This window comes from Pteropus medius, unplaced genomic scaffold (assembly GCF_902729225.1).
Source record: "Pteropus medius unplaced genomic scaffold, Ma_sr-lr_union100, whole genome shotgun sequence".
In the NCBI taxonomy this organism is placed as follows: Eukaryota; Metazoa; Chordata; class Mammalia; order Chiroptera; family Pteropodidae; genus Pteropus; species Pteropus medius.
Window position 1 is genome coordinate 21052390 of NW_024344240.1, and position 26348 is coordinate 21078737.

General features: G+C 35.3%; 3 protein-coding genes across 12 annotated transcripts in view; 1 reads left to right on the forward strand and 2 right to left on the reverse strand.

Moving 5' to 3' along the window:
* The window catches only part of DYRK4 (dual specificity tyrosine phosphorylation regulated kinase 4), a 54565-nt gene extending 47891 nt beyond the window's left edge, over positions 1-6674 (reverse strand). The window contains exon 1 of the mRNA XM_039869066.1: positions 6537-6674. The gene's annotated coding sequence lies outside the window, so the exon portion shown is untranslated. The remainder of the gene's footprint in view (positions 1-6536) is intronic.
* RAD51AP1 (RAD51 associated protein 1) lies at positions 2501-22517 on the reverse strand. 3 transcript variants are annotated; one of them, XM_039869078.1, is made up of 9 exons: positions 22361-22517; positions 19664-19713; positions 18382-18523; positions 15936-16045; positions 14418-14504; positions 13769-13918; positions 9369-9533; positions 6537-6674; positions 2501-3893 (listed from the first exon to the last, which is right to left on the reverse strand). In XM_039869078.1, the coding sequence occupies exons 1-9, from the start codon at positions 22375-22377 to the stop codon at positions 3757-3759; spliced, it is 996 nt and encodes a 331-aa protein (XP_039725012.1). In that variant the 5' UTR covers positions 22378-22517; the 3' UTR covers positions 2501-3756. The 3 variants fall into 3 exon arrangements, with proteins under 3 accessions (XP_039725012.1, XP_039725011.1, XP_039725013.1); XM_039869077.1 differs by having other exon boundaries at positions 6537-6677; XM_039869079.1 differs by lacking the exon at positions 2501-3893 and adding an exon at positions 4649-6049 and having other exon boundaries at positions 6537-6677.
* Positions 22518-22586: 69 nt separating this feature from the next.
* FERRY3 (FERRY endosomal RAB5 effector complex subunit 3) overlaps positions 22587-26348 on the forward strand; it is a 40236-nt gene continuing 36474 nt past the window's right edge. The window contains exons 1-3 of one of the 8 annotated variants that reach the window (XM_039869067.1): positions 22587-22910; positions 24115-24309; positions 25678-25823. In XM_039869067.1, the coding sequence (XP_039725001.1) occupies positions 24120-24309; positions 25678-25823 (336 nt within the window). In that variant the 5' untranslated portion in view covers positions 22587-22910; positions 24115-24119. The other 7 variants (XM_039869068.1, XM_039869070.1, XM_039869071.1 and 4 more) reach the window with 7 other exon arrangements.

Below are 26348 nucleotides of genomic sequence, written 5' to 3' on the forward strand. Positions count from 1 at the left end.
TGTAGGTGATTAAATCCCTCAGGCAAGACTGGTCACAAAAGACACTTACATTTGTCCTTTCATAGTTTGAACTTTCCATTTAAATAACCTCACAGTTTCGCCAAGTCCTTTTAAGCCTGAACAGTGAAATTTGGATTAAGATTGACTGTCAGTCATTTAACGTATCAGAGGAGTCACAAGTTACCTAGCTAAGCCCTGAATTGGCTGGTGGCCTTTTCAAACATAGCAAACACCACAAATTAATTAGACTTTAAAAAATTCCCCAGATCTGCACCATTCATCCCCCTTTTAAGGAAAATAAAATTGCTAATACTGGGAATTACCCCAGAGGGGCAAGTACCACTTGAGAGGCAAGTGTTGCTCCGGATGTACGATTCACATACACCTAAAGCGCTCTTGTGTAAGGAAGGGTTGGGCTCTGGTTGAGCTCGGAGGCTTGCAGGGTTTGGGGCTGGGTCGGAATAGGCTAATATCAGCCAGATCCTCATCAACGTGAGGCGAACCGTCGGTACTCACTTTTGACAAAGATGATGAAACATGCAGTGGAGATAAAGACAGGGGAAGGAAAGTTTTGAGCCCCAAGTTGTTAGGAGCAAGGATGGAAGCATTTTCAGAGTAGGTCTTATGAGTTCTCCAAAATCCATCTCTCCCCACCCAGCAGTCAGCCTGTCAGCGATGCGACGTTCCATTAAGTTTATCGATATTGGATTGTGAGGATGCAGCTGTTCAGGTCAAAATCTAAAATTGTACCCGCCTTCTCTCCACACTCACACGCCCTGTTCTATTTTTTTGTATTCTGTGTACCTTTCACTCTCCCCGCTTCCCCCACCTCCTTCCCCATTGCCTTAAGAAGATCCTTCCCCTCGAAGGGCCGCTGGGACCCGGAAGCCTCAGCCCCGAGCGGGATCTCGCCCTTACTTTGTTCCGGTGCGGGTAAGAGGTGGGAGGAGCTGCATCAGGCTGGCGCAGATTGCCCGGCCCCTGCAGGGGGCTCGGACCAGTAAACTGCGGAGTGCAGGTGGAGGACCACACCCTCCTCCCGTCGCTATAGAAACTATTTCCGCCCTTTTTGTGACTCTGGAGCTGAAGACTTAAAGCTCTAGTCCGGTCCGAAACCACCTTTCACATGGACCTGAAAAAAAACCCCAACATCTCTTTTCCTCCTCCTTTCTTTCTCTTGCCCGAGTTCTTTCAAGTTTGGGACAAGAACTGAAGAACTTCCAGAGGACAGAGATTAGAGTTGACCAAACAGACTAGACTCCCGAAATTATCCCTCCCCTCTCACTCTTCAAAGTTTGTGGTTACTGGAAGCTCATAGCAAAAGTTCTGGATATAACGTATTCATCAGATAAACACTTTTTGAGCACTTACTCTGCACCAAGTTTTAAAAGCAGGACAATTAAGGAAAGTTATATTTGAATGATGGTAGTGTGGCCTGGAGGAACACAAGGTGGTCCATGGAGTTAACAGACATCCAAATAAAAGCTTTTGGAAAGAGCCGAGTTTGAGTTTTCAAGGACAAGTAGGAGTTAGCAATGCAAAGAGGGAAAATATGAGCCAGTCTGAAGGCCCAGGGCCACGGGATGTATTGAACCATGGATGTCTGCACTGTTTGGTGCAGCAGGAGTCAGCTACATTCAAAATGTCTCATGAACTAAATGGGACAAGGTATGAGTGTTTATATTTTAAGCAGAGGGGTATTCGGGCTTAGATTTTATTTTAGAAAACTCCTTCTGGCAATAATGGTAGAGAGGGCAGGCCAGAGTACATTAAGAATCAAGGCAAAGATGCCTGTTAGAAGTAGTAAGTGATGATGTTTCAGAGTAAGGAACAGCAAACTTTAAACAACTGAGAAAATGGAATAGAGCTTGGTGACTAGATGTGAAGGGTTATGTCTTAGGCACCCAACTTTGTGGTAGTGCCATTTACTAACAGAAAATATAGGAGGGAAAACATTGGGGGTAGGGGAAGACGTTACTGATTTAGTGATGACTCACTAAATTATCAATGGACCAGGCAAGAGGTCTTGTGCAGAGCAAGGTCTGGGCTAAAGATCCTGCCTTGGCAGTCACTGTCACATAAGTGACCACTAGAGCTTGAACTAAACTTTTTAAGGTTGGGGGAAGAGAATGAAATCACAGAATATGACACTATGGTGGGAGGAAGGGTATAGATGACACAAAAGATTAGAAAGCTGCAAAATAATGGAAAGTAAAGGTGCAAAATAATGAAGAGTAGGCAGGGAGATGGGGAGAAAATTACAGAATACTGTCATGTGAGCCCAGGAAATACAATACATTGAGTATGATGAATAGGGTATATTAGATTAGGTGAGAAAAAACATACTGCATTTGGCAACAAGAAGGTCATTAGTGCTTTCTATCAGGCCAATCTTAACAAATTTGATGGTAATTTTCAGTAGAAACTATGAAATGGAGAAAACAGGTTCATCAAGCCAGTGCCAAATGATTAATCAATGAAATCAGTAACTAATACAGGGTAGGCTCTTAATAAATGTTTAATGTTGAACTGCAACACGTAGAGTATGTTTTAGAAAGGGGGTGGGGTTGGGTAGGTGAGGTAGTATACGACAGTATAAAAATACACACTAGAAAAGAAAAGAATGTACAATGGCAATAAGCAAATGCTCACTTTAATCATAATTCTAAATTACTTGTTTTCACATTAACATAGATGTTTCCATAAACCAAGAAACACTGAGCTAAGTATTATACATTTTTTAATAGTTAACATGATTTGAAGAATTCTTATTAAAAGTGATCAGGAGCGGGTTGAAATTCTCACCATAAATACAAGGTATCTATTACTATTTTTATTCACAACAAAGTTTCCTGATCTAAGTTTTTAGACCTAAGTTTCCCGAATAGCTATATTGTCTAATACCAAAACAGAGATGACTAGATACTTGACAACCACCCTCTAAAGCAATGACTTACATAAAGTGATTACTTTAACAGACCCGCCCCCCCATATTTACAACAAAAGGCTAATATTTTTTTGTCAGGCATTCATTTTATCATGAAATTCAGACAGCCAGAGACAGATGGATATAATGGTATTAAGAAAAAGAGCATATCAAAACTTCTTCATTTTTATTAAAGATTTTTGACAATAAGGGCTTCATAAAATGTCAAGAAATTCTATTTGCTATACAATAACCATCTATGTCTAAGTAGGAGACATATGCAACTGTTTTAATGTGTAAAATAATTCTGAATTCTTACTGTAAAAATATTTGGCTAAAATACGAAACATATTTGCAATAAAACTGATAATGTAGCTTAAGTAATGTACCAGGTTTCAGAAATGTCTGGGGTTGGGGGAAAGGGAATGTTTCCTTTTGCCAGATAAACTGTGAACTAAGCTAAGGTGCTGTTAACCAGACAAAGCTAGAAAGAAAGCTCATGTTACTAGAAAAGAACAGCATGTCACATGGACTTTCTCTGTGTCAAACTGACAACCACTTAATGACAATGACTTATTATACATAAGGAAAATAGAATATACTTTTCAAAAAGAAATGACATTATAAGATAATTCATACAAATAAACTTCTTATTGAAATATTGAACAGCTTTCCAGAGAACATAATCACAAAGGGGTAGAAATTAATTTGCTTGACACTAAAGAATTCCTTTATAGTACAATACTCTCCTTAAATATAAACACAAATCAAATATAAACACACTTGTAAAACTGTGACTCTGTTAATCAAACATTTCTTTACTACCACACTCAGCTACTAGCGGCATTTGGATGCAAAGGTTTAACTCGTGCTAATCTGGACAAGCCAAGGCGGAGACTCTGATTTGGGGACTTAACAGACACCCCTGCCAGTGGGTTGCTGCTGTTGCTGCTACTTCCAGATACCGCTGAAAGAAAACATATCACTTGATGATGATAGTGTCAGAAATCTCTTAAAAAAATAAATGTATAAAACAAAAGCAAAAAACGTAAACATTATTCTGCTATACAGGTTCTATCAAGTTATCAACAAGAACAAAAGAATGAGAAGTACTAAAAAGCAGAAAAATTATAGTATCGCCTACTTTCAAACATGCCTAAAGGGCAAGGAAATGATATATCAAAAGCTTTAAGCGTGAAAGCTGAAGCAGTTTAAGTTGGGAGTGAATAACACTGGTTGTAAAGGCATAAAGAAATAAATGCAATTATAATTTCTAAAGTCGTAGAAAAATCTAATGCTTTTTAAAATCCTGAAATTTTTATAAGTATTCCTTTGAAAGAATCTATTTTTTCAAATACTAAGTAACTTTAAACATGACAAATGCCATTTTTATTTATTTATACTGGTTTCATTATGCTAGCACTCCAATGTAGCAACTATTTCCATCAAGTATTAAATTTAAACTTTATCCACATAAGCGTTCATGGCAGATCATGACTAAAGTCATAATAAGTACAACTATGTGTACTTTTTTCAAATGAAAATTTATAAACATTTCCATGTTTCTAACCATCTGACTTATTATTCTCAATTGCATGCATGTGCTGTATATCAAATTCTTTCACAAACTTTTGGGCTGTTTCTAGTTTCTCACCGTTTTTCTATAAATAGTTATAAAAATCTAATCACTTATTACTTTTTCTTCTTTTGAATTCTTTTTTCGGGAATAAGTTCCCAAGACTAGTTCTTAGGCCAAAGGACAGATTTATTTTTATGGCCCTTGTCCTATAAAAGGATTATAAGTTTATAGTAAATAATTATACCCCACAACCCAGAGTGGACTGGATTATATTGTTTTATTATTTTCTAGTTTGAGAGGTATAAAAAAGTATTTTATTATTTTAATTTATATTTCCTCAATTAACATTGAGACTGAAATTCTCTTTGAATTCATTTCTCATTGTATTTCTTGGGGCATTAGTACGTTTATGTCTGTGGCTCATTTTCCCATTGGGGTGTTGGTGGTCTTCTCAGATTTGTAAAAACAGGTAAATAAGAAACTGGCAACCCGAGGGTCAAATCTAGCTCTCAAAAATACTGTTTGGTCCACATGGTATAAAAAAATGTCAACTTTTAAAAACTAGGAGATTTCATTAAAATCTAGATGTCTGGCTTCTCTTGAAACAAAAGTCAGATCTGGAAATACCAGGTCCATCATCCGCATGTAAACAATTTGATGGAGCTGAGTGACAGCTGTTTCCTTCCAAAGAGGCATGAGCTCTAAGTCCAACAATCGCTGGTCACTCGAGTTTAGTACATGGGCCCAATTCCCTCATACACTTCACTTGCTCTACCCTTTCACATAATAAATCTATAAGCACTCTGTGCTTTATGATATTAACACTTGATCCATCATTCCATTATTTCCTTTTTATTTTTATTTTTTTTTTATTATGCTACCTTTAAATTTCTATAGTCATTATATCATTTCTTTTAAATTTCTATTGTTGGGGAATCACTAATTATTCTCAGAAAAAATACGCTAAGGATTATCCTTCAAACCGTAAAGCATCATTATTTCAGTAACTAGTCTTCTTCCTTACCTTCTCCAAAAAACTATTAAGTCCTCATTAAAATTCTAGAATTTTTTTTTAGTCAGGAAAAGACTTTAAAGATTATATAGTGCCTAATATTTGAGATGATGAAATGAAGATTTAGAAATTAAGTAATCCGGCAGTCTCCGGCTAAACCTGTCTCTTAATACCTAGTATGACTAGGGCAGTGACCACTGTGGACCAATCAAGAAATGTCATTGAAAAGAAGTAAACCTAAGTAGACTTGGATTTACTTAGAAGAAACAAATGAAGAAACATACCAGAGGAGAAAACTAGATAAAGAGAGGCTCTAAGAATATATACACTGTGTTTAAGGAATAACAACAAAAAAGGTATCAATTTCATTGGAATAGAGAATTCATGTGGTTGGATAAGGGAAAGGTGAAACAGGACTAGCTAGGAAGTCACCAATAGTTTGAGTATAAAATGAACAGGGCCTGGATTTGGGTTTTAATAATGTCAAGAAAGGTGAAGGTCAAAGAATTCTTGGAGCATCAGTGGTGCTTGGCTGTGGAACAAAAGAAAACAGAAAGAAGTCAAGTTTGCATGGGCTGGAGGGTGAGTTTGCTAGGGCACGTGTTAAATGCTGGAATTCCCAAGTACGGGCCCCGATGCTTCAGTCAGACTGTGCGGGTCAAGCAGGTTTTCAGCAAACCAATTTGTTGCCAAAAATATATGTCAGGAACTTTAAATGTTAATACTCTTTAACACTGTAATTCTATTAGGAATTTATCCTAAGAAATATTCAGGGATGTACCCACGGATTTCTAGAATAAGAATGTCTATGCTTATTGCAACCTTATTTATAACACTGAAAAAATACTAAACAATCAGGATGCTCAACATGAGGGAGTGAGAAATAATGAACCAATGTAAAACCTTGGTTTTGAAGAAATTGTAATAATATGTATAACATTTACAGCTAGGAAAACAATCTACAGTGGTAATTTTCCAAGTGGTAATTTTCCTTCCCTTGATCAATAAATATATCATACCTGGTGGGACCCACTTAGGTCTCCTGCTTTCAGTTGAAGGACTGCGTATTTGTAATGGTTTCCTAGTGGCCTCTGAAGAATGAGAAACCTTTTTCGGTGAGGGCTGAGATTCTGATTTGACAGCAGCTGGAGCAGAGTCTACTGAAGTCATTTATTTGAAAAAGATTTATAAAAAAGTTTGTCAAGAGGAAGATTAAGTCTGGTATGTATGTGCAAAAATTATAGTTACGTAATCTTATAAAAATTAAAAAGGCAGTATTACTTTGAAAAACTCTTCTTAATCGACATTTATTAAGAACCCATTAGCCATCATTTATAAGTATTTATACGATAGGTGCTATAGTAAGCATATCATATACATTACCTTTAACTCTTAGAGCAACTCTGACACAAATATTACTGTCTCCATTGTCAGATAAGGAAACAGAGAAGTTAATCAATCTGCCTACAGTTTGACAGCTAGTAAATATTAGAGCCAGGATTAGGAACCAGGTCTGATTCCAAAGTTCATACTTCTAAACATTACAACAGTGTCTCATCAATATATGTCAATGAGACAATATATTAGACTCCAGGGTTACAACGAGTATATAATTCATGGATCCTGCTCCTACGGAATTCCTATGGACCATAGGAGGGAACCTATAATCTGTGTATATACTTGCACAGATTTAGAAGTCACAGGAGGTGGGTGAGGATAATTTGAGCCAAATCAAGGCTAGAAGGTAAAGATGACTTAGAGGAAGTTTTTCCAGGCAGAAGGAGTACAGCATGCAAAGCTGGATGATGTAGCAAGTTCCATAACCAACTACTGTTCAGTATGGCTGGAGCAGGAATGGCAAGGGTGGGAAAGGTAAGAAACAAAGACAGGGAAGATCACTGATGAATAGCTTTACATACCAGTGAAGGAATCATATATTCATTTTTTTAGGGAGCACTTGCATTTTGAAAACTAACATCTTTCTGGTGGCAGCGTATGGCAACTAGACTACTGAGAAGGCTCTTATGGTGAGAGGTGATAGAGCCTGAACTAAGGGGGAGAATGGAGGAAAGAAACAGCAGACCAGATAACTTTTAGTAATTAGATGTGGGGAGGTGGTGATGGAGATGAAATAATCATGACTTGCAAGTTCCTGTCATGGGCTCACTGCTTGATGGTGCCATTAACCCAGAAAATAAATACAAGAATGGGAGTAGGTGTCTTTTTTTTTCTTGAGGCGGGGAGGAGAGGTAGAATATAAATTCACTTTCAGATAACGCTTGCTTTGAGTACGATACCTAAGGGGCATCTAAATGCATATGAATATGAACATTTTCACTACATACTTTTCTTAATGTTAACATTTATATTCCCTAGATCAGCACTGTCCAACAGCTTTTCTGAGATGATAGAAATGTTCTATTTTGTGCTGTGCAATTCAGTAGCCACTAGCCACATATGTTATTGAGCACTTGAAAAGTAGTTAGCAAAATCAAAGAATTGACCATTATATTTTATTTAATTTTAATGAACTTAAGTGTAATATAGTTACATGTGGTGAGTGGCTACCACATTGGACAGCTTGAAATCTCTTCTTTCAAGGGAAAAATTATCACATGTACTAGATGAAAGACTCTCATAGGCTATTCAATACATTATTAGTGGAACAAGAAATATCCATCTTTCATAATTTTTAATCCCATTATTTAGGAGTTAAATTTTACTTCTAATATGATATAGTAAACTTCTTTGTGAAGCAACTTGCTCCAAGATATATAAAAACTTTATATGGTAAATTCCAACTTGGAAACTGAAAGTTTTAGTTTTTAGTGTATTTTGGGGAGGGAAGCATAAACAAACATCTAAAGAAAATATAAAACATATTCATATAGTTAATGACTTGCATATCACAGTTTGTGGTAGGCAGAATGACCCCTCAAAAACATCAATATCCCAATTCCCAGAGTATGTGCATAGCAAAGAGACTTAGCAGATGTCATTAAGTTAAGGCTCTTGAGATGGGGGGATTATCCTGAATTATCCAGATGAGCCTAATACACATAAGGGTCCTTATAAGTGAAAGTGAGAGGCAGGGGAGCGAGAGCAACTCCCACCGTTAGTAAATGGAGTCTGAATAACAATATTTTAGTTTCAAATAGTTGTATATATTAAACTAAGATATAAAAATATTTATCAATAAATAAAACAAATCAGATTAATGAAAGTTATGTTATAATAAACTATCGCATATTATGAACTCAAAAACATCCTAACTTCTTTTACAAAAGAAACAGGTATTCCATGTTCAAGTTGTCACAAATTCCGAAAGTTTTATCGTAAAAATGGTTTCTAATAGAAGTTGTTTTGAAAAAACCAAAGGGCCCTAAACTTGTAGTAAAACAGTTCTCAAGTCAAAGAGTAAGGCAAGCATGAAAGCAAGAAATTAAAATCATAGAAAGTTCCCCGTTTAATTGCCCGGAGAAAATGTGGTCCAGTGGATAGAATTTAGGCTCTGAATGGATAAACACGGGTGCAAATTTTAGCCACTTACTTATTAATTGTAAGAATTCTAACAACCTCTCTGAGCCTCGATTTTCTCATTGTAAAATACAGGTGATAATAGCTATCTAGAGGGTATCTGTCAGTGGTAATACATAGGAAGTGCTAGAAAGAAGTGGAGCTCAGTACACTTGTCTGATGTTTTCCACCCCACTCTGCTTTCTTCTATGTACTTTAATTAGAAAAGAACGCTGGCCAACTGTTAAGGAGAACAAAGGTAAAGACAAGAAATACCCATTAAATAAATCAAATACATTTCCTTTATAAAGTTAAGTGTTTTGTACTAAGCTTACCCAAAGCATTACATTTGGATTTAGATTTCTTCTCTTTCTTTTCAACTGAGGATTTAACCTTCACTTCTTTCTTTCTAATTTCTTTAACTTTACTTTTTCTCATAGTGAAGTCTTCATCATCATCTTCACTCTCACTAAAATCAGAATCATCTTCAGAATCTTCACCTAAAACAGCAGATTACAAACTTTATCTCTGTTGTAAAAACTGAGGCATCTACGTCCTTGACTTTACCCACAGCTTTTGCACCAGGTTTTGTGCACCTTTGTGCTAAGCCATTGCCAGTGGCAAAACACTGCACAGTTGCCTGGGTTGGAATCCTGGCCCCTCCACTTACACATTGTATGACCTCAGACAGGTCACTCGCTAACTGCACTGTGCCTCAGTTTCCTATGTATAAAATGGAGATAACCATAAAACCTACATCATAGGGTTGTTGTGTGGATTAAACTGGTTAATACAGGTAAAGCATTTAGAATAGCATTTGACATACAGCAAGCAAAATACAATTGTTTGCTATTACTATTATCATTATCATTTTCTATCAGTAATCTTTACTTCCAATTTTACCAGTTTAACTCAGGAACTTTTGAAAAAATGGTAAGGTATAATGTTAGCTACTCTTTCAAAATGAGAATCTTGATGGTAATAATAACAGTACACTTTCCCTTAATCACCTAAACTTCAACATTCTAGAATAGAAACACATTGGGAATTGAGTAGAGACTAACTATACCACAACAATTTTAACAGATAATCCTATATACGATTTCATTTGGAACACATATCTAATTTCCCACAAACTCTTTTCTGTACTGCATGAGACAATATAAGCCAGAGATTTAATATGTTAAGGAAGCACAGATACTCTGGAAAAAAGTATAGAGGATATCTGATAGTTAAGCAGCATATGGTTATTGAAGAAGATGTAGACTATACAAAAAATGTATTAAGGAAAAAAAAGTCCACTCTCTAATTTCACCACCCAGAGATAACAACTCTTATGTCCACCATAAATAATATCTACCTATCTATATGAAATATATTTTATATAAAAATATGAAATATTTCAAACATATTTCAATAGTCAATAATAAACTATTCAACAATCATCAATATTTTGGTGGATTTGTTTCATCTATCTCTTTTTTCTTTTCTCTTCTCTTTCCTTCTTGGAGTATATTAAAATAAATCCAAGGCTTCATATCATTATACTCTTATATGCTTTAGAATGCATCTCTAAAAAACATAGATTTTTTTTTAAACAAAATAATGTCATTATGATATCTAATGATGTCAACAATAATTTCTTGGTATCATCTTCTACCTAGTCCAATTAATGACTTTTAATATAGAACAATATTCTCTCCTTTTCCCCTTGCCTTTGACTTGTTGAAATAACCACATCAGTTGTCCAATAAAAAGTTCCATATTCTGAATTTGTCTGTTTACTTCCTCATGGTGTCACTTAATTTATTCTTGCATATTCTGTGAGCTGGAATTTTCTCAAGACTCAATTAGAATCAGGCTCACCTTATTATTATTATTTTTTTTGGCAAGAATACACTTCATAGGTGATGCTCTTTACTTCGTATTATATCATATCAGAAAGCACATAACGTATGGTTGTCCCACTCTTTGTTGGTTCAACAGACGCCAGCCTGAATTCTCCATAGTAAAGATCCTCATCAGCCTTCCATTGATGCTCTTTGCCTAATTAATGATGATCATTATGAACTTTAAATTGCAAATTTCCTTTTTCTGTCATTCTTTCCACACAAATAAAATTTTTAAAAAAGATAAGAGTAATCAATCTACATATTCACATAATGATTACTGTGTTATATAGAATTAGCCATATAAGATCATTAGATCACATAAAGGCTGTTATGAATAGTACCTTGCAAAATCAAGTAATTATTTCTAGAATCCCAAGAGGATCTAGGTTCAGGGAATGGCAAGTAGTGGAGAAGTTTCTCCAAAATTTCAGAATAGAAAATCTAGGAAGACAAAACTTCCTACATATCTAACAGTTCTAGTATTGCATGTGTTCTTTTCTTGGCTTGAGAAGATAAATGGTAGCAGCTGGGTATAATAAATGCATTCTTTCCTGCTTTTAATATTTTCTATATCCTAAATCACTGTTCAACAGTACAGAACTTAAAAATCTATTCTCTCAAAACTATGGCTCACATTTCAGCTCAAAAATATTTGTTTATACAGAATTGAATAAGAAAAAAACTTGGAACCAAGAAATTTACTTTTTAAAATAATTATTTTCTTAAATTTTTTTTAACTGTGGTATAAAAAACCATGTAACATAAAATGTACTGTCTTAGCCATTTTTAAGCGTACAGATCAGTAGTGTTAAGTATGTACATTTGAATTGTTGTGCAACAGACCTCCAAAACTTTTACATGGGACAAAACAGAGATCCCATATCCATTGAACAAAAACTCCCCACTCCTCCTCCCCCAATCTCTGCTGACCAACTTTCTACTTTCTGTTTCTATGAATTCAACTATTTTATATACCTTAAGTAAGTGGAATCACACGGCATTGCCTTTGTGACTGGCTGAGTTCACTTAACAAGTCTTCAAGGTTCATCCAAGGTGTAGCATGTGACAGGACTTCCTTCCTTTTTAAGGTTGAATAATATTCCATTGTATGTATATACGCATTTTGTTTATCCATTCATCTGTCCATGGATATCTGGGCTGCTTCCACCTCTGGGCTATTGTTAATAATGCTGCTATGAACATGGGTATGCAAATATCTGAGACCCTGCTTTCAATTCTTTTGGATAGACATCCAGAAGTGGGAACGCTGGATCACATTGTAGTTCATTTTTTGAATAGCTGTCATACTATTTTCCATAGCAGTTGCATCATTTTACACCAACAGCGATTAGGATCCTAATTTCTCCACATCCTCACCAACACTTGTTATTTTCTACTTTTTGACATCTTAATGGGTGTGAAATATCTCATTGTCATTTGGATTTGTATTTCTCTAATGATTAGTGATATTGAGCATCTTTCCATGTGCTTTTTTTGGCCATTTGTGTATCATCTTTGGAGAAATGTCTATTCAAGTCCTTGACTATTTCCTTTTAAGAGCCAAGGGGTGATTTTAAAGTCACTATCCAAGTCATGATTTCCATAAAAACTTACTATTATAAAATGGTTTAAGAGAGAAGTTAGAATGCAAATAACACAATGTTATTGTTTTTAAATATCTATCATATCTCTGGAAACATAACCCATGAATTCCATAAACCCAACAAATGAAGCAAGTGATTTCACTTCCACATATGTAACAAACGTTTTGATGCTTGTTCTGTTATGCTTCTTGAAGGTATTTTCTTTCATTGGTTCCTACTTTTTGATGCTCCATTTATATTAGTATTTCTCAAAGTAATGTCATAGACCACTTCCCTTGGGATCACAGGGGTCACGTGGAGGAACAGGTATTGGTTAAAAAGGCAGAGCCTGGGCTCTGCTCTGCCTTCCTCTCCTTCATAGCTCTTCTACGATGGCACTTGACACATTATGGGCAGCAGGACCTCAAATAACATCATTTTATTCAATGCTGTTTCATTATAACAAAGATGAGATGCTATAGGAACTTAACTCTTGTTTATCAATTAGCCTATGGTAAAATTGGTTTCATTATACATCATTTCACTTAAAGTTGCAGAACCCATTGATAATGTTAAGGGAGAAGTTAACCGTATTTGATTATTGTCCGTGTCCCCTCACTAAAATTTAAGCTTCTTAAGGGAACTCTGTTCTGTTCACTGCTGTATTACTAGTATCTAGAATATAGTGCACATAACAGGCACTCAAATATTTATGGAATAAATGTTGATGAAAAAAATGTGTTATTGTTTGATGCACTGTCAAGGTCACTATGCTTCCCATTTGCCTGAATTTCTGAATGGGTCTGAAAACAACTGTCATAATAAAACTGAGTTTTCAAATCACTTCTACCAAAAATATTTCATGAATATCTACTACTTACAGAAAAAGTCTACACTTCTTGGAATGAGTCCGAAACCCTTCATGATTTAGTGCCAGCCTGCTACAACATTCTTCCCTGCAAGCCTCACTGCACTCTCATTTGGGTACTTATCTATCCCATTTTTTATGCCTATTAGTCAGAAATGCTACTTTATCCCTTTTGTTTGCCTAAATGCTACTCATTTTTCAAGGCATGGCTTAAAGGTCACTTCCAGATAATGTTTTCTCCCCAAATACCACAGTTGAATTTAACTGTCTTATGTGTTCCTCAGATTTGCATACACCAAACATTTAGCACACTGCTTTGCATACATTAATGGTCTCTAAGAACATTTTACTGACTGTCCATAGAATTACTTTTGAGGTAGGATATAACTTACCGGTTGCAAAGTCTGGTTCGGAATCATTAGCACTATCGCCATCACTGCCTTCCAAAAGAATTTTCCTCTGTTGTACCACAGCTTGAGACGCTGCTTTTCTTCTCCCCTGAGCACCATGAAAATCATCTTCCTCAGTAATCTTATCCAAATCTTCAGGGGAAGCACAGAAATCAATAGAAAACTTTTGTGACAGGTAATATTTCAAGAACTGGAAGTAGACTCCTTTTACATAGGTTGTTTTTGTTTGTCCAGCTTCATCCCATCCCTACCTCTAGTGATAAGACAATATAGCCCAATCTGGGCCAATCATAATGAGTTTCCTGGCAACAGAGTCTGGTTTAAGGATAAGGCCAAGACTCAAAATGAGAGTGTCTTTCCCCAAGAATTTTCAAACTGGAAATGTGAAGATACAGCCCCTTTCTTCAGTGGTCAACTGTTGTGGATTAGAAGCCATGTGGATTAGAAGCCAAGGGAATAAACTGGGTCTACAGTAAAAGAAAACTAAAACAGAAAGAAATAAAGGAGACAGATGAAGGGAACCTTGAGAAATTTAAAGACCTTGGTTCTAGCTAGTTTCAGGAATTCAAATAAGTTAGAAAAATAGCATTATTGAAATAAATAAATACAATTATTACTATAAAAAACTTACCTAAATAATCACTGGCTACACTGCAATTGGAGATATGGGGAGACTTATCTATTGTTTCTGCTTCACTAGTGCCATGTTTTTCAGCGCCTAAATTTAAAAAAGAGGTAAGAAGAAACAGATGTACCTTAATCAACCAACGTCTAGAAGTAGGAAGATTAGTGGTAAAATATAATAGCATCCAGATACAGATAAATGACCCGAACTCAAACTAGCACAATGAGTTTAATTGGAGAGGGTAGCATATTATTAGGAGTTTGGGCTCTGAGTTAAAGTTAATCAGACTTAAGTTCAAATTCAGATTCTACTACTTAAAATGGGTATATGACCATGGGAAAGTTGCTTATCCTCTCTAAGACTTAATTTCCTCATCTATTACGGAGATAAAAATAGTGTGGGGATTAAATGGGGTTATTGTGGAGAATTAAATATCAACCACATGTGGAAATTGCTTATATTTGGGCCCCAGCACATAGGAAACAGTAAATAAATATGAACTATTATTTCTGCGTAGGGAGAGCCATCTTTTTACTAGCATAAAGACTCTTCAATCATTATAATAACCTTAAAATAACCTAAAGTATTTTAAGAGGACTTTAAGTCATGATAACTGGTACTGTTAAATCCCAGTGCTACAAAGTACATTATTCTATAAGAAGCAGTACTTCTAAAGAAATCCTACTCTATATTCTACAATCTCATATAGGAGATAAATTTGTTTTTCTCAATTTTAGATATATGAAAATACATTTTTCTAAGTTTCTTTGATTCCTGATTACTAAAAGGCTCCCTAATCAACACTGTTCTCATTTATTTTCAAATAGGAGGCAATACTGATTTAAACATCTATACCCCTAAATAAGCTAATGGGCTAAAAACACCCTCCAACATTAAGGAAGTTAAGCCAAAACAATTTAATCCAAAAATCATTTTAGAGTTTGAATGTCTTTTCCAGAAATAATTTCTGCCTTTCCAGAATATCAATATTGACATCTGCTGCAGTTGCCAGAAAAATCAAAGGAGAAAAATCTAGAAAAATCCAGAAACCATAGATCCCTTAATTCTACTGAGTTTGCTAACCAAATTACTACCTTTAATCTTTGTAAATAATAAAAATTGCCATCATTAGGTCATGTTTAGCTAATTTGAATTTTGAAAGAGGTGGATTATTAGGACTGTATAGGTCATTTCAGTTGATTAAGAAATAAAATTTTCACTGTATACAAAGATGTAATTTGAACATCCAAGTTCAGAGTCCTGGTACTCAAGTTCACTTTGAGTATTAAGCAGATGTATATGTGTGTGTGCATATATATATATATATATATATATATATATATATATATATATATATGTATGAGATTTATGCAGCAGAATAAACAATTAAATCCAATTGTACCCTCTGCAACTTGCACCATTTATAGTACAAAGAACTAAAATTTTATTCTTTCCTCTGTGAATGCTCATCCAAAGAAATGATTACAAAAGCAATAATATTATAAATATATAGAAAATAGTTACTTTTATCTTGAGACTCTTCCACATCAATGGTGACTGTTGGAAGTTCCTTCATTGATAATGCTAGTGCGAATTCTAAGCCTCTCTGGTAGAGCTTATCATCTAAAGCCATCCTAGAGTAGACACACAAATAATAAGTTTTTTAAATTATCAACCTCAATTAAACAGAAAAATTTGAGATTTTCCTGAATTACTATTTAAGAGTTGCTAGCCTCACAAAAACGTTTTTAAACAATAATCATGATCATAATTGACCTTTAAGGATAAGACTTCTAAAATGTATCAATGTCATGTTTTAATCTAGCATAAGAGATTTGAAACAGGAGCGGCAGGTGCTGTTGCACTTACTCTTTCTTGTGATGTCTGTCCTTACTATCAGTTCTACTCAGGTGGGAAGCACTTGCTCGACCTAGAATAAAGACTCGGTTCAAACCTCACTTCCACTTAGAAATCTTCCTTGATCTCACCCATACCTCTCAGCTATTATAGGTCTTATATATGCATATTTTTACATGTGTTCCTCCTAATCTAGACTTTAACAAATATTTCACCAAATACTTAACTGTGTATGAGGCACTGTACTAGACAGGATACAAATATACCAGCAAGGACTCTGCATTTAATAAGGACGGTAGGGAAACAGGACATATTAATAATTATCCCATATAGGCAGATTATTATGTCTCCTATTTAAGGTGGTTAAAAGTGCTGTGGTGTGTGAGGAAGAGAAATTAAAAACAGATAAGGAAAGGTTGCACAAAGGAAGAAACAGTGAGATACACCTTGGAGGATTTATTATTTTTTTAATAACAATTTTGATGAGACAGAATTCACACAACATAAAATTCATCCTTTTAAAGTGTACAATTTATCAGGTTTTAGTACATCCACAGAGTTGTGAAACCATCACCATTATCTAATTTCATAACATTTTCATCATGAAAAAAATCCTGTATCCATTAACATTCACTTCTCATTACCCTTTCCCAGCATCTGCCAACCAATATCTACTTTCTGTTTCTATGTAATTGTCTATTTTGGACACTTTATATTAATGGAATCATACAATGTGTGGCCTTTTGTACCATTACTTTTTTCCATCAGTATAATGCTTTCAATGTTCATCCATGTTGTAGTATATATCAGTACTTTATTTTTTTATTGCTGAATAATATTCCACTCTATGGATATACCACATTAACCTTTTATCAGTTGATAAGACACTAGGATTGCTTTCATTTTTTGACTATTATTAATAATGCTGCCACCTTCATGTATAGGTTTTTGTGCGGGCATATTTTAATTTCTCTTAGGTAAATGCCTAGGCTGAACCACATAACTCTGTGTTTAATATTTTGCGAAACTGCTACTCTGTCTTCCAATGGAGCTGCACTGGTTAACATTCCAAGCAATCATGTATGAGGGTTCCAATTTCTCCACATCCTCCCTAACACTTGTTACTCTCTGTCGTTTTTGGTTATGGCAATCATAGTGCGTGTGAAGTATTACCTCACTGTGGTTTTGATTTGTCATCATTTCCCTGATGGCTAAGGATGTTCAAAATGTTTTATGTGCTTATTGGCCATCTGTACATCTTTTTTGGAGAAATGTCTACTTAAATCCTTTGCCCATTTTTTAAAATTGGGTTTAGCCTTTTTATTGTTGAATTTTAAGAGTTCTTTAAATATTCTGGATACAAGTCCAGAAACAAAATATATGATTTACAAACATTTGTTTGTTTCACTATATTTAAAATGTAGTCTGAGCTCAAAAATAGAAATAAAAAAAAAAGAGAGAAAGTAAAGAGAATAACATGGGCTAGGTTATTCTACGTTAATGAAATTTTCTCATGCTTATAGCAGTAAACCATCACATGCTCCATGTTGCATTTGTTAATATTCCTCTTCTGCCCATCTCCTCTCTATGCTACAAGTTTTGGGCCTCTTGGGACTTCTGCCCTCACCCTCTCTCTCTCTCTTGGAACTAACTAATGGAATCCCAGAGTTAGTCTAGAAATTACAAAACTTCTCATTACTGGATAAATCTCAACAATGTAAAGAGAAAATAATTTTTGTCTGCAGAAAAACACATGGTTTTAAATTTTAGAAAACTGTCCTTACAAATGTAATTTTTAACAAAGTAGTCTTGTTAGACTTGAGGACTTCAGAGACAGGTATTGGGTCCTGTAAAAGTAAGTTATAACTCCAAAACTTTGTTAAGTATGATTGTCTTAATATTTAAATGGATATTTCTTTACATGTTTGTGAGTGTCTTTAAGTCAGAAAGTCAGAAGGGGATTAATGGAACATCCTTATTCTCCTACAGGCACTAAATAAAATAATACCTATGACTCTGCTCAAGCTCTAATTTAAACCAAGAGTTCGAATCTGTCTCTCTTTTAAATTAATACATCTAATATCATGTATTTACTCTATGTCTTACCTCTTACCTTTTTTTAGGAGTTTTCTCTTGTAACGGGGTATCTTCTTTCTGGAGATTCTTCGATTTAGCTTTTGGTTTTTCTAGTTTTAACTCCTTTGGTGTTGTTTTGGATTTCTTATTTAAAGGTTCAGTTGCAGAAACAAAATCATCTATTTATGTATGAATTAAAAATAAAATATATGAAATTGCTTTTCCTAAATAAGAAATAAAATTATTTTTTTAGTAGTTGAAATTCATTACAGTGTGTGTTCAAGTTTTAAAGGTTAAGCAAGTTGCTTAATTTCCACAATTTAAAAAATACTGTTGGTATATTGTCTTTATTCTTGCTGTTTTTCAACATTGTTTTAATAGCCTTTATTAAAATATCAATCTATCAAAAATTAATTCACTAAAAAACTAATTTAGTTCTGTTGACACTCGATATAAAATTGCTGCTGTATCTTTTAAACTCATATATGACACATATATGCATACTTTCAGGGTACATGTAGTCTTAATCATATACTTTAGCATTTATTAATACATGTTGTCTCTTTTATGCTTCCTCATGTAGAAATATGACTGTCTTCACCTCTACTGCATAGTGTCTATAACACAATAGGCAATTTATAAATATTTGGTGACAGACTGATGACAGTGATAAAAAGCTACAAATTACATTCTACATTATTTTCTCCTAAGTCTTAGACACACTTAAGACTGTGCCCAAGGCGAAAAACAGATTCTTTCAAACCTCAGCTACTATTTGACTCAAAGAAAGCTCTGGTGGTCTTAGAAATACAAAACCTACTTCAAAGTAAATGTAATCTAACCCAATGTTTCTCAAGCTTTTTGACCGAAGTTCTCTTAATATCATGGAGACAAGTAAATATATAACCCAATGGGGTATAGTCTAAGCCTAACCTTTCGTCAAGATCTTGTTTTATTGTACAATTAATGGGGATTTCACATTATATTCTGTAACACATTTGTGTCTCAAAAAAACAGTGTGTTCCTTCTTCGGGGAAGGGATGGGGGGAGACAAACCCCTCTTTGAGAAACATGGTCCTAGAGTCGTTTCATCCTAAAGAGCCATTTCACCTGGCCATATTTACATATCACTCACCTATATAATTCTTGTCAGTGTAATTATCAAAGTAATTATCCCAAATGCTTAGAAAATTAATTTTCAAGACCTACCTCATATGCAATTGGGTAATATGTTCAACATTTGAGCTATACATATGTGTCACATTTCAGAGGAAATAAATTTCCAAATCTTTAAAGCAAAAATAAGAATCTCTATTTACCATCGCTGTCGGAGTCCTCAAACTGTGAGTAATTGACTGGTTTCTTATGCCTATGACCAAGACAGAAATTTTTATTTACACAAATGTCAATTTTCTCACATCGAATCCTTTTAAGGCTATTAATTGTCTTGAGTAAATAAAAATGTGTTTGGAGTCTCTTAAGAATACTTAAAACACAATTTGGATTTTACAGATTTAGCATTAGCTAAAATAGTTATTACCATACTTGATGTACCTGATAAGAAAAAAAATTAATTCAGATAACCCACAAAGTTAGAATAATTAATACAGTTAACACAATTTATATACTGTTTAATTGCTGTTGGGCATTTAAGTCAAAGTTCCTGTTGTATATACACTTTTGTTTTATACGTGCATTCTGTCCTCCTTATTAGATTATAAACTTCTTGACACTAAAAGCCATTTTCTTTTTTTAAAAATCTCACCACAATACTAAATAATGTTCTATATGCAATGGACATTTAAAAGATGTTGAATAATTCTGTACTTGCCACCTGAAATGAATCTTTATACTATTTTAGAAGAAAGTAATATTCAAAGAGAAAAAATAATTTCCCTCCTTTTCCTCTAGGCACTAAATGAAATGGTATTCTAGTTTTCATTTCTGTCTTCTGCCAAATTCCCAAGTGTGACTAATCTGACAGTTGTTCTTTCAAGTAAAAATGGTTTTCTATGAAAATGAGGCTATCAACTCACAACTCAATCTCACAAGTGCTTTTCCTTAAGACAACCATTGTAGAAGGGCTCTGTACTTCTCGTTTTTTCATACAGAATATTAAAATGAAGTGTACTCTTGTAATTCTCCTACTCCTTGGAGCTGAAGAATTTGAGAGCTACATAGAATATAGAAACCTCTTTAGAAATTCTGAGATTGAATAATAGTAAAATAAAATCAAAACTTTTTTAAAAAGTATGCTCAACAGTTAAGCTATAATGATATAATTCTTATTGCTTCAAGCACATTCTTAAGTAAAACTTTCATTTTCTTTTTTTCTTTACTCTAAATGTGTAGCAGTAAAGAATACCATAACCACTCACACAATTCGGTGCCACCCGCCTTGATTCGTGCTAAGTTGCTAGCCATTTAACCACCACTGCAGTGAAAATGACCAAACAATGAAAGAAGCAAGTAATATCTTATTATTATTATGAAGAGTTTTGAACTAATGGACCTCCTGAGAGGGTTTCAGAGACCTGTAGGCGTCTGCAAACCATATTTTGACAACTGCTATTCCAGAAAAAGGGATTATGTCTTTGCTCCTGGATGTTCAAGGCCCACTTCAAACTTAACATGTTCAAAAAGGAACTTTTGATCCCCCACACATCCTGAACCTGTTTCTTTTCCTAGTCTTCCCCATCTTAGTTAATACAAAGATCATTCATTCAGTAGTTCAAGTCAAAAATATTGTGAAGTCATCCTTGATTCTTTTTTCCCCTTACCTTCACATCTACTTCATCAGCAAGTTCTGGCAGCAGTATCTCCAAAATATATCAGCAAATTCTGTCAGCAGTGTCTCCAAAATATATCCTCCAAATTCACCTGTCCCATTCCATGTCCACTGATAATACCGTACTCCAAACCACTATCCAATGATATAATAGCCTCCTAACTGGTTTTCCTGCTCCCGTTCTGGTTACCCCATCTCTCATTCGTTCTCCACCAGGAGCCAGTGAACTGTATACAACCAAAATTAGATTTCTTAGAATAAAATCCAAACTCCTTTCTAAAATGTACAAGGCCCTCCCTGTTCTGGTCCCTGCCTATTTCTCTGACCTAATCCCCTACAATTCTCCCTACTGCTTGCTAATGCTACAGCTTTAGTGGCCTTCTTTCTGTTCCTCAAACAAGGTCAAGCTCAAGGCCTTGGCTCTTGTTCTCTCTATCTGAATTGTCCCAGATTTTCATTGGCTGGGTCCTTATTGACATTCGTGCTTCAGCTCATGTATTATCTCCTCAGAGAGGCACATCCTAACTACCCTATTTAAACTAAGGCTTTCCTCCTTCTCTCTCTCACATCGTGATATTTTTGGCACCCTAACCTCGCCCCTTTACTAGAATATAATAATCTCCTGCACCTAGTACAATAATGTATAGAAGTACGTCTGTTCTATAAACGAATGGTTAACCTTAGGCCTCCAAAGCACTCAAGTTAAGCAGAGGAAGTTTCAAACAGTACAGTGGAAGTGCAGGGGTTCTGGAGCCAGGTGACTTAGGTTTGAGCACTATCCTGCCACTCTCTCACTTTGTGACTCAGGTAAATTGGCCTTTATGCCTAGGAGTTGAAGTAGATAAAACAGGGATACCTAAACTGGTATATCAAACAACTATAGTGATGAACAAATGAAATAGCACATAAACAGGAGCTCGGTGAAATGTAAAGCGCTGTTCGAACGCTACCATAACAAGGTCTTATTTGAATGGGGTGGGTAAAAGAAACAGCAACAGCTGCGAAGGGAGGCAAAGAGAAGGAAAAATTTAGGTTGCTAGTATACTTCTGAGGAATGGGTGGTCCTCAGAGAGACAGGAGAGTTTCCCAGTAACCGTCCATCCCACTCCACCGTCGCTACTCTCTGTCCTACTGGGCCCTTTCCCCTCAATCGTGTGTAAGGTGAAGTTGTCTACAGCGTGTTCCTGCTCTTTCTCCCCATCCCCGCCGGATGTCCTGAACTACTCACCTCACAGGCCGCACCATGGCTCCCTTCGAGGTTGAATACTTGCAGCTCTCAAGTTCTGGTTGGCAGCAGTGACGGTTTCAATTCCCGCCCAAAACCAGACACCGAAGTTCTCCGCCCCCTGCCACCAGTCCTCCAATAATTACCAGCCATCCTTACGAGTGCGCACGCGCGCTGAGAGGAGTTAATTTGTTCACGCCCTTAGCAAGACATTGCCCTTCCGCTTCCGGTCTGCCAGAGTCGCGTTTGTAGTTTGCTGCTACACTTTCGGCGCGACACTGGTTTTATGCCGTCTCTGAAATACACAATAACAGTAGAACTGTACCTTCTTAAACTTTTTAAATGATTAAGTTGAGTCAGGATAGAACAAGAGGCACTTACACCGAGGAATTTTCTACGGGGTGCCTGGAAAGAGGAGCAAGCGTGAGCGAATCTGCCGAAGCGGATCTGCTGGCTGTAAAAACAAGTACGCAAGTCAGCTGATGTTCCCTGAGCCTTGGCCTGTTGACAACGCCGAGTGTGCGGACCCTTCAGGACTTCGGAGCTAGGGGAGGTGAGCCTGGAGCCAAGAATGAGGACGCTCTTTTAGAATGAAACCCTCTAATGGAGCTGTTGTACCCTCAATCGGCTGGAGCTTCTCGGCCCGGCAGTCTGCCCTCCCTTTGCGTGACTAATTTGAGCCGCAGAATCACCACTCTGTTGGCGGTATGAGATCTGACTAGCTCTCCTCTTCCCATCCCGTTTTTGCATGGGAATCCTTCCTTGATTTCACCTCTGCTTTAAAAAAAAAATTGGGGAGAAGGAACTAAAGAATCAATTTGTTGAAACATAGTAAGTTTAAATGTTGAACCGAAGCTAAAATATTTAGCCGAAGAAAGAAGTAAGAGTGTTCTAGGCAAAGGAAAGACATTCCAAAAGTTGGGAGTTGAAAAAGAGATTTAGTATTGAAAGGAATTCAGTGTGGTTGGAAAATAAAGTTTTCAAAAGAGTGCAGGTGCTGGGGAGAAGAAAAGTCTGGAGATATAAGCAGACGCGTGTGAGTTTGAATTTTATCCTGAGACCTATGGATGTTATAGAAGTGTTTTAAGCAGATTAATAACAGCAGATATGCAGTTGGAAAGATGAGTATGACTTAAGAATGGTGTAAGAACTGTTTTGATGGGGAAAAGCCTAGAGCAGGGAGTCTAGTAAGGAGGCTGGTAAATAAATCTTACTTGATGTTGATTCTTAATCTTTTTGACTAGATTTTCTTCTTTCTGAATAGCGTCCAGTTTGCCTTGTGGGGTATCTTGGACCTTCTATTTTCTGTATATCTTTTTCCCACGTTGAGATCTAACACCATCTCCCGCCCCTCTACCCCCAGTTCGTTTCTTGGTCCCTGATCTGTTTCTTTGACTTTGCATTCCCCAACTTTCATAAACTCTATATCAGCCCACCCACGGATCTCTTCCTGAGAATCCTTTTTTTCCTCCATGTTCTTTCCCTGTTCTTGAGAACCCTGCCTAGGAATGCAAAGTACTCCATGGGCATAATTTTTTTCTGAAATAAAGCTTAAAAAAACTTTCATTTTAAAAAGAAACGCTTCATTTTCTTCATGAAGATGAAAATGCAGGGATAAATGTAGGAAAAAGAATAATTTGCTCAGAATCACAGATAAAATCTCTTGAGTGGTGGACCATTTTCTTAGAAGTGATACATCAGTAATGAAATATCATGTTTTTTATGGCGTTATAATCTCCTGCTTTTTAAAACTATAGATATCATGCCAGAGAAGATGAAGAAAAACAGAGAACGATTCTGCAACAGAGAGAGGGAATTTGTGTATAAATTCAAAGTAGGAAGTCAGTGCTTAGAACTGAGGGTGCCCCTCAAATTTCCTGTTCAAGAGAATGCCAGTTATTTACATGGACGTCTGATGCTGCTGCACGGTTTACCATGCTTTATCGAAAAAGGTGAGGACTAATTTTTTTTTAATACCACTTTATTTTTATACAGTCTGTCATTAGAAGTTTCATATTAGAAAGCATAAACCTAAGAAGCATTGGAAACGGCTATAAAATCAGAAGTGTTTAAAACTGCTTTTAAGAATAAAACAGTTTTATTTAGTGCTTTTTCTTATAACCCTTGTAGTTGTTTATAAGGCAGTTTAGTATAAAAATTAAATTACATAATGAAAAATTAGTTACAAAGACTAGATTAGAACTTTTAGCCTCTTAATTTAGTTGGGCGGATTCATAAGGCACTTCAGCTATCATTTATTATGTTATAGAATTATATTGCTAAATGTGTTGCCCCTTTAATGATCTGATTCTCAATTCCTAAGATGTCATAGAAGAGAAGGAATACTAATCTTAGAATAATTTTTGCTTACCTAAATTAATTCTATAAGGTCATCTATATTAATCCATTTTTAAAAGTCTATGTTCTATCTCACAGATTAGGACAAAAATTTAAATTGAGGATGTGTTGGATCATAGAAAGTTAGAGTTAGAAGGGAACCCAGAAACTTCCTAACACAGTCTCATTGTACAAATAAGGAAAGATGTACATGAAAAGATTAAATCATTCGCCTAAGGCAGTGGTTCTCAAAAGTTTTTTCCTGATCAGAAGCAATACCATCTCCTGGAAAATTGTTAGAAATGCAAATTCTTGGGCCTCACTCTACTCTTGCTAAATCAGAAACTCTGGGGGTAGCAGTCTGCAACCTCAGTAAGCCCTCCAGGGAATTCTGATGCAAGCTAAGTATTGAGAACCACTGGTGTAATGTGACAAACATAGTGGACAGAGCCGAGATCAGGACACATATGTTTTGACTTCTATTCCAGTGCTGTTTCCATTGTATCAATCTCTAAGTAGTGTCTCTAAAATTGGAATTATAGATCATCTGAATTAAATCAGTTTTAATATAAATATTCAAATTTCTATTCCAAATTCAAAGAATAATCATATAATGAACTTTGTCATTTAAATACAATAACCTTAAAACCCTGTAAATCTGTAGACTATTTTTCTTTATGTGCTTTTACCTGTTTCAAACTGAAGCATCAGGCTTAAGAAATTAACATTTCAAATTAGTATCAAGGTTATACATAAAAGTTAAGAATTTTGACCATTCTCCATGTATAACCTGTAATTGTAAAAAAAGATATTTGTGAAATTAGTTAAATGATCCCCTAAGCTTATTTTATTTTATTTAGACATTGTATTAAGAGTTTAAGCTTGGTAAAATAAAATTTTATGTTGGAATGCTTAATCAGATAAAATGTTCCCTATTTATATCTGGATTTTGCTGAAGATGGCATTTCTTGTCCATGTTACAGATTTAAAAGAAGCTTTGAGTCAGTTTATAGAAGTAGAATCCCTCAAAGATTATGATAGAGATGCTGAAGCATCACTGGAATCCGTGAAATCAGGTGAAGTAGATTTGCATCAGCTGGCAAATACATGGGCCAAAGCTTATGCTGAGGTAAGAAAATAGATCAGATTGTAAATTTCAAGGATATGCTGGACTTTAACAAGGATTTTTAAATTGCTAAGATAATACTGAGTTGCAGAATCCTTTTTTCTGTACGTAAAAAATTTATTCCATAATATACAATATATATTGATGGTTGAGTGCTTCCTTCCTATATTAGGGTAAGCACATAACATAATACTTTACGTACTGCCTTTATAAGACAAGATGGTACTTTTGTATTTCTAACCAGGATAACATTGCCAGATTTAGTAATTAATGATACAGAGCACCAGTTAAATTAGAATTTCAATAAACAATGAATAACTTTTTAGTATAAGTATATCCCACATATTCATGGAACATAGTTATAGTAAAAATTATTCATTGTTTATCTGAAATTTTAATTTTAACTGGTGACCTGCATTTTATCTGGCAACTGTAAACTAGCAGTAGTTCATTTTAATCTCGTTTACTTTTGTTATATAGTTATATAACATCTTCATTTTTTTCCCTTTAAATAATATACCTTATTTC